This window comes from Apis cerana, linkage group LG8, assembly GCF_029169275.1.
Source record: "Apis cerana isolate GH-2021 linkage group LG8, AcerK_1.0, whole genome shotgun sequence".
Classification (NCBI taxonomy): Eukaryota; Metazoa; Arthropoda; class Insecta; order Hymenoptera; family Apidae; genus Apis; species Apis cerana.
This window is the reverse complement of record NC_083859.1, coordinates 7,558,797-7,575,520: the sequence shown is the minus strand read 5'-3', so window position 1 is coordinate 7,575,520 and position 16,724 is coordinate 7,558,797. Positions and strand designations below refer to the sequence as shown.

Below are 16,724 nucleotides of genomic sequence, written 5' to 3'. Positions count from 1 at the left end.
ACATATCAGAAATATTTTATAATTATTAACGAAATTAGAGAATAATTGTTAATGTGATTGATTATAAATGTTAACGACTAGAACAACATATTATAAATGTTATAAAATTATCTATAACAAAGATAATAAATTATATTATGAATATTATATTATGATATTATCGAATCAGATTAATCTAATTTCCAGTATCTCAATTTATACAGTTTAGCAAATCAAGAAATATAAAACAGATTATTTATCATTTTAACACCTTCTGAAAACATTGATAAAAGAAGAATTATTGAAAAAAAGAAATTTGCAATTGAAATTTCAAAAAGGAAAAGAAAACAAAAGATTTAAAAAAAAATTAAACAAACTTAAGCAGGATATAATGCCTTCTTTCAAATTTTTCTCTATAATAAAAATGATGAAATTTCCGGAAAAAAAGACGACAATACTAAATACATGAAATATGAGAAATAGTATAATCAGAAATGTAATTAAAAAAAGACGATTGATTTCATGTTTGATTTATAAGAAACAATTTCATGAAGAATGTTCAAAATTTTTGAATATATACACACAGTGTGGAAATGTTTTATCCAAAAAAAAAAAGGTAATAATTTTTTGTTTCATTGGATTTATTTTATATTCATTTATTTTTTTTTAATTGATCTATCACACCCTGAAGCAAGGATCTTACTCCGGATAAAATAACTTCATAGATGGTATTCAATTTTTTTTCTCAAAATTATGATTATTTTTTGTTTTATTCTTTAATATTATACTACACGTATTTACATTCACAAATATATTTATTTCTCTTGTTTAGATATCAGTTAACTTTATGGTGCGCTGATTATTTTGAAAAATGAGCGAGTCATCTTCGAAATTTCCCTATATATATAAAAAATTTCATAGAAATCATTTAAAGGAACATGCTCACAAGCCTGAAATCTTCATTTTATCACAATTGATCTAAGAAATTGATCGCGAGAAAGATGTTCTTGGAAATAACGGTAATGTTGAGAAGAAGTTCCGTAGAATGAGTATGGAGGTACTTATCTGGCATTGACAATGAGCCACAATCTTGTGGTGTTGTGTTACACCTGTCGGACTATCCGTGTGTTTAAGTCGCATGTAATTAACGCGACTCGACAGATATTCCCAGATAGTGACATAGCGTTAATTGGTACTGATTCGCAACATCCAGTTCAAGGTCATCGATAATTAGTTCATGATTTGGTCGCAGGTAATTGAAATTATACATAATTGATAGTTCATGGTGCCGGTGAAACTTTCAAAGAATCTATTACATCTGTTCATCATTGTTTAATCGTGAATTGAAACTTTTAGGAATGATTAGTGAAATAATTTTTTTCTTTTTTGTAAAAATCGATGACTGAATGTCGTCAAAAATCTTTCTAAAATTTACGTCTTAAAATCCGGCTTGTTATTTTATAAACAACGGAATACGCAAGCGTAAGCAGATATTTTGCGCTACTGGTTGAAATAATGGTTGAAACTTCTATAAAGAGATAACGTATTATCAGTTGATAAGCCCGGATTTGCTAATTTCATTGACGTTCGTCGTAAGAAAAAAATAATTGATCTTTTTGCAATTTACACAACTATGTATTTTTATCGATTCGATCGTACAATTTTTTTCTCTTTCAAATTTATTGCGGCATTTTTCTATCGATAAAACGTAATCTTATCTGACGTCGGTTGAAAGTTACGCAAGCAGATATGAATTTGGATTCTGATATCACAATCAGAATTTCCTTATGACAATTTAATCGTAGCAATAGATACGAATAAATGAAAATGTGCTCGAGCGATTTAATCGAAATATTAATTCATCGAATCAGAGAAGACCGACCTTGTTCCAATTTGTTTGTTTGTTGTCACCGATTTAGTTGGAAGGAAAAATCTTATTTCATTTGTTCATTTTTTAAATTTTATTTTAGATACATTTCATTCCAAAGTCCTCGTTTATTCTAGAATTATATATAACGGTCATTTTCTTTTTTCTTTCTTTTTTTTTTAGATTATCTATCTAATTATTCGAATAAAATTTGAAATAAAAAATTTATCAGAAGAGAGATAAAGAAAAGAAAAACGGAGAATTTCGAAAAATATTCAAGCGACAAGAGCAACGTATCGAATCGATTTGATCGTCGATATCTTTCCAAGAGGCAAGCTACCTATTCTGTACAGAATACCCATCCAGGCCCATAATTCGTGAGTCGAGAGAGGAGAGGGAGAGAATGCACGCAGTGTGCGTTCGATCTAGTCAGTCTCTAGTAGAACGCATGCCGGTCATTGGTTGGTTTGTTCTATGTGGTGGGCGGAGATAGGCGTATGGGAGTACTAAATCGAGCCATGGTGTCCCTTTTTTCCATCCCTTCCTCACCCCCTCCTAGAAACCTCTCATCCCCCTCTCCATCTGGGCCTCTCCCTTCCTCCATTCAGTCATTCAATCTCTCTTTCTCTCTCTCTACGTCTCGTTCTTAACGATAACATTGGTTGTATCCTTTTGCACAAGTTTTCAACAATTTATCAATATCTAATTGATAAATCGAAATCCGATTAAAATTCTCCAGGATTCTAATTCCTCTAATTTATTTCGTTACATTTATTTTAGAATATCGGGCATATTTTAGACATATTAGAAAACAAGGTTTTAATTCTATTACGTGATCATGCTTGAACATAGGATTATTATATTTCTGTAGAAGAATTAAGAAATTTTCATCGATGGAACTATCTTTTATATTTGCTGTGAAAACGTCCGATAAGAATTCAGCAATGAAAGAATTTAAAAATTCTTTTCATTCATTGGATGGAATGTTTGTTGAAAGTATTGAAAATTGATTGGAGCATAGGGAAGGCAGATGGTGGTCCAAGACAGAGACCAAGTGCATTATAACGGCAGTCCAGTTGCATTGGCCGCTGGTCCAAATCGGCTGGATGCTCGCCGAGCTGCAACCGAAGGCGAATACGCCATCAGACGCGTCCTTTTTCCTTGGTTCGCAGCTCTTGTTCCCGCAGGACAGGATTGACCAGTTCTCGGCCGATGCAAGTTCGCAAGATATTCAAATGCGCCTAGTCGGTGTTTCTTCGCGGTTCCTTCACCACTCGTTCCCCTTTGTTTCTTTCATACTTTTGGCAAGAATCTCTCTTTATTTATTCGCCTAGTTAACGAAAGAATTCTCAAGAAAAGGGGAAGTAAATGTTAGCATAAGAGAATTCCTTTTATTCCCGCCTTTTATTATTCTTAGATGAAATTGGATAAAGATACATGGTATGTTGAAAAAGTGAATTATTAGAGTTATTTCCTTTACGTATCTACACATAAAATTAAATTTATACTATTATATCTAATTGATCCTTTTTTCTGATGATATAACTGATGATAAATGATTGTTTTGGAGAATTGTTGAGTCATGTTGATTCTTTTTCAAGATGGAGGACGCGCGTGCAGATATTCCACCTGTTCTGACCGAGGAAGGTCGATTCGCTTTTCAACGGGTTAAATCGATTATCGTTTCGTTCAATCTTCTTATACATTTTCACTAACTTTTGTTTATTATTCTGTGTATTCATTTTTTAAGACGTGCTTTCGATATTATTTTTATATTATAGTACTGTTCACAAAAAAGATTTTATTCATTTTATTCATTCCTTTATTTCTTGAAACATTTATACTTGTTAATAAATTTATACAAATTAATTTATTAATTTTTCTCCGTATAATATTAATGAGATAGATAACAATGGAGCTTAATTTTATTCAAAGATTTTGATTTTTCAAATAAAGGGTGCAAGCATTTTTCTCTTACATGGAATATAATTACATTTTTTCATTTACGTACCATTGTATCATTATATATATCATTTTTTAACTTTGTAAATATTTTTTTTACAATTTGTGTACATCTGTATGTATAATGCACATGCATATTGATTATACATATCTAAAAAACAACATCTGATATCGTGTTGCTATGGGAACGTTTCTTCTTCTCTTCTTTTACTCTTCTCTTCGCTTCTCTTCTTTTTATTTTTTCTTTTCACGGATTTCTTGCGGTTCGTGAGGAAATCTATCTCCACTGTAGCTATATTTTTATAGTCATAGCGACGAGTTGCCGTTGACAATGGAAAGGAATCTGTGTCGATCTATGTAATTAACTTCATGCCAGTAATTTACAGTCAGCGTTCGATTTTTTTTATATGTGTACTTACCTGTATTATATTCTCTCTTTGATCGAATTCAGTAATTCATTTAATCTTCATTAAATTTAATTCTTAATAAAGTATTTCTTGATATAAATTATCAATTATTGCGATCTAAATTTGGAGAAACGTTGTGATAAATATACATGTAATGTAATACAAAATGAGGAAAGATTTGAAAAGATTTGCTCTTTAAATTGTTGACCAAAATTTGAAAAGGAATAGATATTAATTTTCTTGTTGCAAAACGAAGAAATTGTAAAGGAAAAATATCCTACTAGAAGTAAGGATGATGAAAAATTTGTAATAATGATTGACTTCATTCATTTTATCAGCTATTAAAAAATAAAAATATTGATAAAGATTGGTATATTTTTTAATGAAAAAAATTTACAATGTTCGTGGATAGGAAATATTTGTTTTTCGTCATCAATTTCTTTATTAAAAAGCATCGATATATATATATATATATATATATATGTACACATATATACACATTTATATATTCCGTGAACGTTCATTGTTCACTCAGCTAGTGTTTCATTCCGCGAAGCGAGTCGAAGTGAAAATATATCAGTAGAGATAAAGGATTGCGTGTTGAAAACCGAGTCTGTGCTACCAATTACTAACTGACCAATATTACTGGAATTCACATGAATATTTTTATGAAACTTTATGAGAAAATAAAACAAGAAAAATACATATTTCATTCTTTTTCATGCTATTAGATTGATGATGCTCAAACGCATCAGTATTATATTTTTATTATTTCTTACTTTATTACATAATTTCTTACAGAAATATATTTCCTTTTAACTCTAATATTGCTTTTTGTACTGTTTCACATCATAAACTATTAAATTCTTTTTTGCCTTCTGATTCTTTTCTGAAATACATTTGTAACAATATTTCAATTATCTTGTGAAAGATTGTCACCTTAAAAATTATGATGGAAATACATGATATCCATTATTTGATTATGAACTGTAGGATACAAATTTGTTTGAATATCTATAATCTTACCTATTTTTTAGAACGAAAGGGGAGAGATTAGATAAGTATAAAATATCGATTTGAAAGAATTATTTCAAAAATATTAATGATAAAATATATATGTGTATGTGTTCGGCCCTGGGATATGCAGTTCATTCACACGACTGTGTCTCGCTAAATATAATATGGCGGTGACCCCGGTCCTCCACCGTCGACTCTTCTCCCTTCCCCGACCCCTCGATACCCCACTACTACTCCCTTCGATGCTTCCCTAATTCAACGCCCCTGTGATTGCGTCTCTGCCCCCGCGTCACTCCTCCTTGTCCTCGGGACCATACCACTCCGCTTCTTCGTATGTTCCCTTCTCTTTTCCTTTCTCTTCTCTTCGCTTAACTTCCTTTCTTTTCTCTTCCCCTCCTCTTATCCTCTTTTGCCCCTGGAGCTTTCTATTCTCTGTCTCCCAAGAAAGAAAAACCGAGCGAGAAGAGGCCTCTGATCCTCTTATCTTCCTGTTACTTTTACGGTTGTTTCAGTCGTACCAACTGACTTGATGATTGCACGAGCTCTTACCCACGAGCTTTTGAAATTTATAAATTCATGTTAAATTTTTATCAATTTTAACGAGTTAGTCTTAAAAATTTTGGTTTAAATATATATATATAGGAAATATTAATTAATAATTATATTAAAATAAAAGTTTGAATAAGATTCAAATTTTTAAAGGATTTCATTGGAAGAGGAAATAAACGTAGAATTTAGAAAGAGAAATTTTCATTGATGATTTGCCATTTTTAAGAAACTTAATATAATTAACTATTAGTTACTAAAAGTTCTTTCTTTTTTTGTTTTTTCTATGATAGATGGAGACCAAAAAGGAAACGATTGCCAAGGAATCTAGAGAGGGGTGCAGCTTTTCATGTAGCGTACATAATTCCCCCTTGACTACTTCTGCATCCAGATCCTTCACCGTCTTCCAGACTTTAAGATCCGTCCACAACGAATGATCTCAATTTTCCTCCTAAATCTTTTCTCCTAAACTTGGAACTTCGAGATTTAAAATTCAAATTCACGATGAATTTGTTTTTGAACAATATTCAAGGTAAAATTAACATTTTTCATTTTCTTATGCATGAGTATTAGATTAAGAGATCTCTTTATAATCGAATATCCAAGTTACTTTGTGTTCTTAAGTAGAATGTGACCAGTTAATCCGGAATATGTATTAATTTATTGCACGTATTTCAGGGTCCAGATCGTAAAGCATAATCGGTCAGTTGGAAACAGTACCTAACATCCCTTAGGGCCGCGTGAGGAGAAATGCAGAGGCCATTCAACTGTCTACGAGCGAAGCAGGCAGGGGATTTTTACAACGCCCGACTCTCTACCTACTCTCCTGTATTCTTCTTGCTCTTCTTCCCTCTCTTCGTCTTCTTCGTCCTTTTCTTCGTCTTGTTTCTTATAGGATAGCCTCGGCCTTCTTTTTCTATGCCCTCCTGATCTCTCTACCCGGCAACGGCGTGGCGAATCAGGGAATCTCATGCGTGAGAAATTCGAACCTAAGAACCTTCGAAATATATGAAATTTGATATGAAGAATATTGTTTCTAAATAATAATTTTAGAATATGCCTTATATAACCTATTGAATATCCATTCAATAGGTTTATTAATTTTCAACGAGTTTGACAATTATCGGTATTCGTTATCTTTTGATAAAAATGATGAAATTGTCGTCATAAGTTTACTAAATAATCAACGATTTTAATGGTCAATTTATTGACTTAAACGAATCTTTTAATTTCATTAATATTCTCTTTTTATTTTTCTTTTCTTCAGTTTGGTGATAAATGAACATTATTGGTCAAGAAACATTGAAAAAAATAGAAATAATAAATATATGTATTTAATTATGTAATCAAAAGTAATTCTTCATTAATTTTCAGGTGCGGTTACAGTACTTTTCAATGGACAAAAGCAAGCAGGAAAAAGAAAGTTAGGAATACAGCGCGGAACAATCCAGTGATAGCCGTTATCAGCTATACTTGATGATACTAACCCGTAGATCCGAACTTGTGGGCTTTTTTATATGTATACCGCAAGCTCCTATCTACCGGTACATGTAGTCAGGCCAGCATTTAAGCTTTTCAACGGAACCTCCTCCTTCTCCTTCACACCCTTCTGCCCTCCTGAAAGCCCGCAGCACTTCCGGTTATCAACGCATATACTTCTTGTCAAGTAATTTTCTCGATAGAATAAGAGAGTGAGAGATAGAAAGAAATAGAGAGAGCGAAAGAGAGAGAGAGAGAGAGAGAGAGAGAGAGAGAGAGAGAGAGAGAAAGAGTACCAATAAAAAAATTATGACGAGAGAATAAGAAAAGAGTAATATCTATCTGTGATATTATCTATTTCGTTTTAGCAATCGATTGATTTTCAAAAAAATGAATTGCATGCTATTTTTGCAAAATTAAAACGAAAAACTATTTAGAATACAAAAAGCGAGATGTGTTTGTTGATAAAATTATGATAAAATTATTTAATTAAATTATTTAATTTAAAACTTTATATTTTAAGATTAAATAAGATTTTAAAGATATTTTCAAGATTGTTAATTTTTTTATTTTATATGAGTTATAAACTCGTTATTATGAAGCGTAATTATAAATATCCATAGAGAGGATGATGACGAAGAGAACAACTACATTAGCGACGATGCCTGGGTGAGGTAGTAGGTTGTATAGTAGGGAATGGAAATTCGCGATATACGAAGTCCACTGTACAACTTGCTAACTTTCCCGGTCGTCGACGCCGCAACATTTCATCATTCAACAGCATCATCAAGAAGATAATAATCATATTTTTCTCTAAAAAAAAAAAAAAAAAAAAGAAAAAGAAAAAAGAAATACGCAAAATTTATCAAAACATATGCATATTGATAACTGCGTGTATGCTGAGTGCATATAGTTTTGTTAAAGAAGAACAAAGAAGATCTACCACCATAAATGATAGATACTATATAAGTTATTACATTATATATTTCCAGTAATTGTAATATAATTATATACATTGGCGAGGAGATAATAGAACCATAAAAGGTGATGCCTCCTCTTACATGAAAATGTAAGTGTATGGATGTATGTGCAATTAGAAGCGAATAAAAAGGGAGAAAAAATGAAATGAGAAAAAGGGCAATGGCGGGCGGGCTGATTGTAAAGCCTGCCGCGTCGCCGGTCCCCTGAGACCCTAACTTGTGACGTCGCGACCGATATCTCACAGGCTAGATTCTCTGGTATTGGCGATGAGTGCTGCCTTTTGCCGATCAAAAGTCAGTCCTAGTCATCAGAGATAGAAAACGGCCGGAAACGTCGACGCTCTGTGAACGAGGATGTTAAAGAGACTCGACATTCAAGGTCAATTATCTACTATTGTATAATGCATCTTAGAAAGTTAATTGAAAGAATTTCTTGTGAATATATATTACTTCAATATTATAATTTAATATAATACGAGATATTTTATGATGAAAAAAAAAGCTCTGTAAAAAATACATTTATATAAAATGTTAATAAATTAATGGGACACGTTTAGAGGATCGATTCTAGAGACTAAGGAAACACAAAAGTTCATATATTAAAATATTTAAGATTTATTTATTAAGTTATAAGTAATTAAAATTTTTATTAGATAATGAGAAATCGAAATATAGAGAACCGTTTTGTTATATTTTTCATTTAACATGAATTTATAAATTGTTTATAATTTAACAAATAAACTTCTATTACGTTTTCATATATTAATTTTTGTGTTTGGTTCGACTTCTAGAAATCTTTCTTCAAAAATATCCCATAAATATATTAACATTCTTATATTCATATTAAAATCCTTACATATATATTCTGTAGATGCATTTTAGCTTTCTGGATCTTAAATATTGTAATACATTAGAATCATATATCAGGTTATAATTTTTATTCTTTGCATATAAATTCTTTAAATAAAATATCATGAATGGTGTATGTTTTATATAATAAGGATATATTTAATTAACACAAAAGAATTTTAATATTAATCATTATATTAATTTTTGTATTTCGATGTACAAGATTGTCTCAACAATAATCAATTCTCTTTTATCTTATATTAAATATGTACAATGATCGATGTAAAATATGTCGGAAGTATGATGATAAAAATCGTTGTAATCATAAAAAAATAGCATATCATCAGAAATATCTTGCGCCCTCTTCTACCAATCTACTCAACTCTGCTGCTGAATAACCTAAGACTTGTTTTAAATCGCATACGAACTTATACACAAATCGTTTCCCATGCACTTTGGAAATCATATCTCCATCATAGTAATAACGCAATGCGCGACTTAATTTTTCATAATTCATTGATGGTTTGTTTTTACGTGCACCCCAAAGTTGCGCCACTGCTTCCGGTTGATTTAACTTAAACTCTCCTTCCGTCCCAACCCATTGAATAGCACTTCTATGCTCACGATCTGTTAATAATTCCAACAAGAATTGCCATAACTGTATTTGACCACTATTAACTGAACGACTCGAAGTTGCTATAGTAATAGGCGTAGCATCAATATTCTCCAAAGGAACACTAACTACTCGAGTTTGTTGGTTCACTACTGGTCGTGATTTCGTAATTTTCTGGTTACGAACTTTAATAGTTTTATCGATATTATTTTCTGTAGGTGACACTGGAGGATCTTTCTGAAGGACAGCTATAATATCATGTAATTAATTATATATTTTTTTTATTGTTATTGATTTGATATTAACTTTTTGATAAATATACATACCAACAAATTTACATTTTCGAAGTAATTCTAAATGTGTCCAGAATACTTCTCCTGGATCCAAAGGTACTTTAGCTTGAAATTCTTCCATGGTGAGATTACACAATTGTTGACCTGTGATGTTCCAATCAGCTAATCTTACTGACGCTAAATTAAACTGTCTAACTGCCCACTGAAGCCAATGCTTAACATGAGTTTGTGTCCATTCTTTTGGATCAGCTGGAATTTTTAACCGTTCCTGTATAATATATACAAATGTCTAGTTAAGATATAAATTACAATTAAATTTAATATTTAATTTTATAAATATTATACCTGTTCTTTTTTATATTGTGGATCAACCAACCATCTTATGACATTTCGTTTATTATCTTCATTAATAGGTGTAGATGCTAAATCATAAAATATGTATATTAAAGAATCATAATATACTGATAATTTATAATTTTTTTTCAATAAGTATATTAATATGTACCATTGTTTTCTGCTAATTCTATATAATCTTCTGCAGGTTTTAAAACATCCACTATATTTATTTTCCTCTGCGTTGCTTTTATCTGAACATTTACTTGAACTAATCCTTCTCCTTGTACACATTGATCAACTAAATTTTTATGACTCTCTAACTGAAAAAATAAATGTAAGCTTATTAAATTTAAATTCATTCTATTAATTTATTACATTTATTACCATTTGCGTATCTTGCAACCAAAAAGCATAATCTGTTAACTCTACTCCTAATCTTTGTTCTAATAAATTTCGTAAAGTAGAAAGAGGTTCTCTGATATCCATATGTTGCATTAAAACACCTTCGTTGCAATCTTCTCCATTTGCAGAGCCTTCTAATGCAAAACTTGGTTCTACTTCTAAATCAGAACTTTCTTGTTGTAATTGAGCCATTATATCATCTTCTTGGGACAATATAGCTTCTGGTTCCATTTTAATTCGTTTTATCATAGCATAATCAGAATCGTCGTCTGTGTCAAAACTATGTATAATAAACAAGTTTTTATACCCAACACTATAAACTAAATATATATAAGTTCGTGTTAAGAATAAGTAAAAATAAATTCATAGTAAATTTGAAATTTCTAATTATGATTAGATCATTGTAAAAAAAAAAAAACAAAAGAAAAAAATAAAAATAAAGTAAAACATTGTAACAAATGTAATGTGTTTTGCAAAGTTCAAAGAAACTGACCTCTTGTCAGAACTCTTTCGTCTACTTTCCAAATCCATGAGAATAAAATAGAATTTATTAAAATTCTGTTAGATAAATATTATTGAACTTTAACCTTTACAAAATAATAATCACTCTTCTTATGAGGTTACAGACATTTTGTAACAGGTGCATGATCACAAACTGTATATTATTTAAGATGCACAGACTCAAATTTGAAACCAGTTTCTTTGTAGATTGCGCCGTAGTAAAAGTGCAATCTCATATAAGTATTTACTTATATATTATTACAGTATATTTAGATACAAACCAGAATAAGAATAAATTTGGCAACATTGTCCTCTTTTTCTTCTTGAACTTTCATTTTAATATAGTAATTAAGTTACTAGAAGTTACTAGTTTCAAATTTTTATAATTATATTTAAATTTTTTTTTATTTATTTAAAATTCTTCCATAATAATAAAATGAATTAAGCATTATTATTGATAAAGCAATAAAAAATCAGAAAATTTTAGAAATTTATATATTGCAACGAGTTTAAACAATATAAAAAAAAATGAGTTTAAAAAAAAATTATAAAAACTTAATACATATGCAATCATTAAAAAAATTGTTAAAAATAAAGTATAAAATATTAATTTTTGAAAATGCTACTACGTTAATAATTGATAATGAAAGAAAAGATATATAATATATAAATTAATTAACAATAAATCTTAAAACAGTAAATCTATTTTCTTTTATAGATAATAAATAAAATTATATATAATTCAGATAAATACTTCACTTTAAAAAAAAAAAAAAACAAATGTTAAAACTATAACAAAAAAATTAAATATTTTATAGTATATTCTTTCAAGGATGATTGTATTTTTTTCATTATAGATACTAAAAATTTTCAGAGGTCTCTATAATATTTGTAAAACAAATAACATTAAATTATTATACAAATTATTTGTGCATTTATATTTAATTTTTTTTATAACATTTTCTTATAAATGTTAACATTTTTTTGTTGTTATTTTTATAAAATAATAAATCTTAAATGTCTTGTATATTTACATATTGATGTGTTTTACACATTATTTTTTCTAATAAAATATACAATTATAGCCTACATTTATATAATTAGAATAACAAATGTAAGTGAATATAAAATACGTAGGTATTTTATATGTTTTTACATATTTATATGATAAAAATTTTAATTAATTCAAATGATTTTATACAATTTAATATATATTCATAAATAAAATATATATTATAATATAAAAATATATATTATATATATATATATTTCAATATATTTCACGATATAAATAGTTAACGACGCAAGTAAATCAAGATATAATTATATGCGTAATATACAATTAATTTGGTATAATTTTAGAATATATTATTTCAATTTTTATATGAACAATAAATATTTTTAATTATCATTTTTATAAAAATTGTGATGTTATTAGTCCATTAAAATTTAAGAAATAATAAATATTTAATTACAATGATTGGCAGTGATTATTATGAGATTAGATTTATCAAAAATTATGTTAATTCAAATTTGAGAATATTTCTATTATATAAAAAAAATAAAAGAAAGAAAGAAAGATAGAAAAGAAAGAGTTTATAGAACAATAAGAATTAACAAATCAGGAAAGGAATGTATAAAATGAAAAAATAACATTTACAATTTTCTCAGATTTAAAATAAACTCATAACATTGAAAATTAAATTACTATTTGCTTATGCGCAGTCCTGAATAAAAAACTTTTCGTTTCGTCCACTAAAGTTAGAACAGATTGTCCGGAAAAGTTTGGTAAATCCGCAATAGCGCCATATTCTAATAACTTTTGCGCTACTGATACATGATTATTTTCAAGAGCATGAAAAAATGGTGTTCTTCCTGAACGATTATCCTTTAGATTCACTTCTGCTCCACCTTTTATTAAGGCATTAATTCCATCTATGTAGCCATTTAATGCACAATAGTGCAATGGAGCCATTCCTTAAAAATACACAATTACAAATCATCAATTTTGATTCATAATAATGCACTATTTTTTAAAAACGCAAAATAAAAGAATTGAAGATTCAACATTTTGATTTATTTCATTATGGTATTTACCTAATGAATCCACTCGATTAAGTAGCTGAGGATCTATTACATAATTTAATAACAATAATAAAAATGGAGATGATTGTTTACTAGCTATGATTACTGCAGATTCATGAAGAAGTTCTAATGATATTGGTTTTGCTCCAGCTTTTAATAAAAGATCTACTATATCATTAGATGCATTGCACTTAATTGCCAATTCCAAACTTGTCTGAAAACATTTATAATAAATATGAAAGAGTTTTTTTTCTGTTTTATATTAATTATCTTAATAAATAAATATGAATTTACCATTCCATCTTCTGTTAATACATCAATATTAGTTTTTGATGCTTTTAAAATTAATAATAGTCTTTGCAGCTCATACAGTTGATTATTTAGTACTGCTCGATGTATATTTAACATCCCACTATTATCCCAATGCTGCATTTCTTCATAATCTTTTTCTATTTGCACAGAGACTTTTTTATATAAATAATGTGGTGTTGATAATATTTTTTTTATTCTGTTTATATCATTATTGTCATTAAAGTGTTTATTAAAATAATCTTCTAAATTTAATGTATCTTGTAAAGATATTGAAGACCATGTAGGGATTAAATCCATATTATTATTTTGTTTAGTTTTAGGTTGTATTTGTACTTCTGTTTGAGTTTGTACTTCTTTTATAATAGGAAGAAAATCAACAGTTGAATGTTCTATTTGTTTTATTCTTTCTAGAGCAGGCATATCTTCTTTCACTAATATAAAACTTTTCATATCAAGAAGTCCAAATACATCAGTTTGAATTTGAGAATCATGAACTGTTTTTAATTTTTCAAGTGGAGTAATTGGAATTTGTTTTGCTATACCTATGCCACATTCTGCAAGAGCATTTAAAGCTTTAATTTGTAATTCTTCATCTTTTACACTAGTCAGTGCTTCTTTAATTACATTTAAACATTCTAATAATTTTTCTTTTTTCATGTTATCATTAATCTCTTTAACATTTGTTTCATCAAATTTAGAATCATTATTTAATATATTATCACTGTTACAAATTGTTCTGTTTTCATAAAGATCTAACTTATTATTTACTTCATTAAATATACTTTGAGCTTTTTTATCTATATTTTTATTATTTACAGGGATATAATTTTCTTTTTGTGTATTATTAGAATATTGTTTTATATTATTAGAAGTTGCATTTTTTTCACATATGATTATAACATCGTCTTCATTGCAATCGTTAATTTTATTATTAAAGTTTTTCTGTACAATATTTGTACCATTTTTCATAATAGTTTTATATTTTTTGTTTTCATTAATTCTTGAATTACATATATTATTATTTGATTTAAAGGTTTTTTTGGAAGAGAAAACATTAGAACAGTTATCTATATTTAAATTAGAACATTGTTTTTTATCAGTTGCTTTCAAAGAGATCTTATTGACATTAACTTTAGTTTTAGAAACTGATAACTTTTCACATTTTACTAGAGGAAATTTTGATTCTGCTAATTGGGTCATTGAATTTTTAAGATTTGATATATTTGTTTTTTTTAAGATTTCTGGTTCTATAATTATATTATTATTTCTATTCATTATATTCTTTTTATAATTTTTGAAAATACATTCCTCTTTTTTAAATGAAGCTTCATTTTTTTCTTTGTTTATTGATGTTATATTATTATTTACTAATTGCATAGTTTTTGGAGCAATTGAATTATCATATAATGATTTATGTCCATTCTCACTTAATAATAATAGTTTGTCATTTTCACTTATTTCATTTACTTTGGTTAAAATATATTGTTTCTTAGATATACTTTTATTTTTATTTTGAATTTCAGCTGATTTCTTATTAATAGCTATTGATAATTCTCTAGGAGTTATAGTTTTTACAATGAATTGTGATTCTACATCACAATGTTGTGCTTCTGTAGGAAATTTCTGTAAATCTCTATCATATGATACAGATCCCAATGACTTCAATAATCCATTAATATTATCTTTTGAAGCTACAGGAAAATTAACAGCATTATTTTTTTTATAATTTTTAATCTCTTGATTATGAATAATCTTTTGAGTATTTAATATGTTTTTTTGAGGCAAAAATTGTACTTTAACTTCTCCTAAATCTTTACCATCTCTTGTTTTTACTCTCAATTTCTTTATACCACTTGTAGCCAATGTCTTTTTAGTATTTAATCCATTCAAACTATTATGTACTTCTGTATTAGTAATAGTAATTTGTTTACAATCTTTTGGTATAAAATTACATTTGGATGAATTAATCATGCTTGGAAATTTGTGAGGTAAATTAAATTCCCGTTTGCATTCTAAGACAGGAATATTAATATCTGTTACTCTACGATATTTTTTTAAAGGTGGCGGATGTAGAGAATCCATTTATATTTAATTCTCAGAATTTCAAAGACTTATGAAATTCCGCGTATAATAAATAAACAAAAATTTTAAATTATATAATCACGTTTTGAAATATGTTGCACTTAACCTAGTAACAATGAATACTTATTTTTTACAATACACCATTATTTATATGATAAGAAATTATTTTTTATCGCACAATTAACTTTCATTCAAAAATTTAATTGAAATGCGGCGAATATAACTAGAATCAACCGCTTTACATAAAACGGGACATCCTGTATCGAAATTCATTGCCATCTACTTTGTGTTTTGAAAATTATTTAATAATAAATATATATTAAATATTTAGTCAAAGATAGTTTTTTTTTAATATATATTTCATGATAAATTTTAAATTTTATTAAACATTTAAACATTTGTAAAATTTCAATTGTAAAATAATTATTATTTATTTTTTATTCTAATTTTCAATAATATATTAATTTTTATTAAAATAATAATTTATAGTAATGGGAAAAATACTAATTATAATACTATATTATTATTTCATATTTAAAATTAAAATATTTTTTTTTAGATTTATTCATAAAACATTGTTCATATTTGGTAACTTAATCTGTTGAATAAAATATAGAAATTAGTATGATGACAGTTGGTATTGCTGATAATAAATTTGTTTTTTATATTGAGATTACTATTCATTTCATTAGATAATTAAAATAAATATATATAAATATACATGAAAAATTTAAAAAAATTTTTATTAAGACATTATTAAGATAATTATATTCTCTTCTTGAGTGTATATGTGTATTAATATTAAATTCAATCAGAAACAATTTTATTATATTATATATTATAAAACATTTTTTAATAAATTTTAAATTTTGACATTTGTACTTATGAAAATTTAATTTATGTGAAGTGAAAAAGTTTTAATCCAAATATTTTTTGATACAAATCAAGTTAATAAATATTCCATTAGATTATACGATTCGATAGATCGTTAATCTCACTTTAAAGCGTGCGCCA

The 16,724-nt window shown here is 27.6% G+C and overlaps 2 protein-coding genes and 1 long non-coding RNA gene across 4 annotated transcripts; 1 reads left to right on the top strand and 2 right to left on the bottom strand.

Moving 5' to 3' along the window:
* The first annotated feature begins 226 nt into the window (after positions 1 to 226).
* LOC133666584 (uncharacterized) lies at positions 227 to 8,438 on the top strand. Its single transcript, XR_009830918.1, has 3 exons — positions 227 to 1,231; positions 6,072 to 6,310; positions 6,457 to 8,438. It is a non-coding gene; the product is annotated as an uncharacterized LOC133666584 (long non-coding RNA).
* An 825-nt stretch (positions 8,439 to 9,263) lies between these two features.
* On the bottom strand, positions 9,264 to 11,491 carry LOC108003924 (DNA-binding protein Ets97D). 2 transcript variants are annotated; one of them, XM_062078552.1, is made up of 6 exons: positions 11,224 to 11,491; positions 10,713 to 11,050; positions 10,498 to 10,648; positions 10,338 to 10,414; positions 10,026 to 10,260; positions 9,264 to 9,947 (listed from the first exon to the last, which is right to left on the bottom strand). In XM_062078552.1, exons 2-6 carry the CDS (start codon positions 10,977 to 10,979, stop codon positions 9,430 to 9,432), a joined length of 1,248 nt encoding a protein of 415 aa, XP_061934536.1. In that variant the 5' UTR covers positions 10,980 to 11,050; positions 11,224 to 11,491; the 3' UTR covers positions 9,264 to 9,429. The 2 variants fall into 2 exon arrangements, with proteins under 2 accessions (XP_061934536.1, XP_016922006.2); XM_017066517.3 differs by having other exon boundaries at positions 10,713 to 11,010.
* A 1,086-nt stretch (positions 11,492 to 12,577) lies between these two features.
* On the bottom strand, positions 12,578 to 15,710 carry LOC108003874 (putative histone-lysine N-methyltransferase 1). Its single transcript, XM_017066418.2, has 3 exons — positions 13,611 to 15,710; positions 13,329 to 13,530; positions 12,578 to 13,208 (listed from the first exon to the last, which is right to left on the bottom strand). The coding sequence occupies exons 1-3, from the start codon at positions 15,708 to 15,710 to the stop codon at positions 12,931 to 12,933; spliced, it is 2,580 nt and encodes an 859-aa protein (XP_016921907.1). The 3' UTR covers positions 12,578 to 12,930.
* Between the last annotated feature and the right edge of the window lie 1,014 nt (positions 15,711 to 16,724).

Coding starts and splice junctions, on each gene's coding strand:
- LOC108003924 (XM_017066517.3), bottom strand. CDS start 11,261: ATGGATTTGGAAAGTAGACGAAAGAGTTCTGACAAGAG. Junction 11,011..11,223: donor CGAAAGAGTTCTGACAAGAG/GTCAGTTTCTTT, acceptor TATTATACATAG/TTTTGACACAGACGACGATT. Junction 10,261..10,337: donor CACAATATAAAAAAGAACAG/GTATAATATTTA, acceptor TATATTATACAG/GAACGGTTAAAAATTCCAGC.
- LOC108003874 (XM_017066418.2), bottom strand. CDS start 15,710: ATGGATTCTCTACATCCGCCACCTTTAAAAAAATATCGTAGAGTAACA. Junction 13,531..13,610: donor TATTAACAGAAGATGGAATG/GTAAATTCATAT, acceptor AAATGTTTTCAG/ACAAGTTTGGAATTGGCAAT. Junction 13,209..13,328: donor TAATCGAGTGGATTCATTAG/GTAAATACCATA, acceptor TGTATTTTTAAG/GAATGGCTCCATTGCACTAT.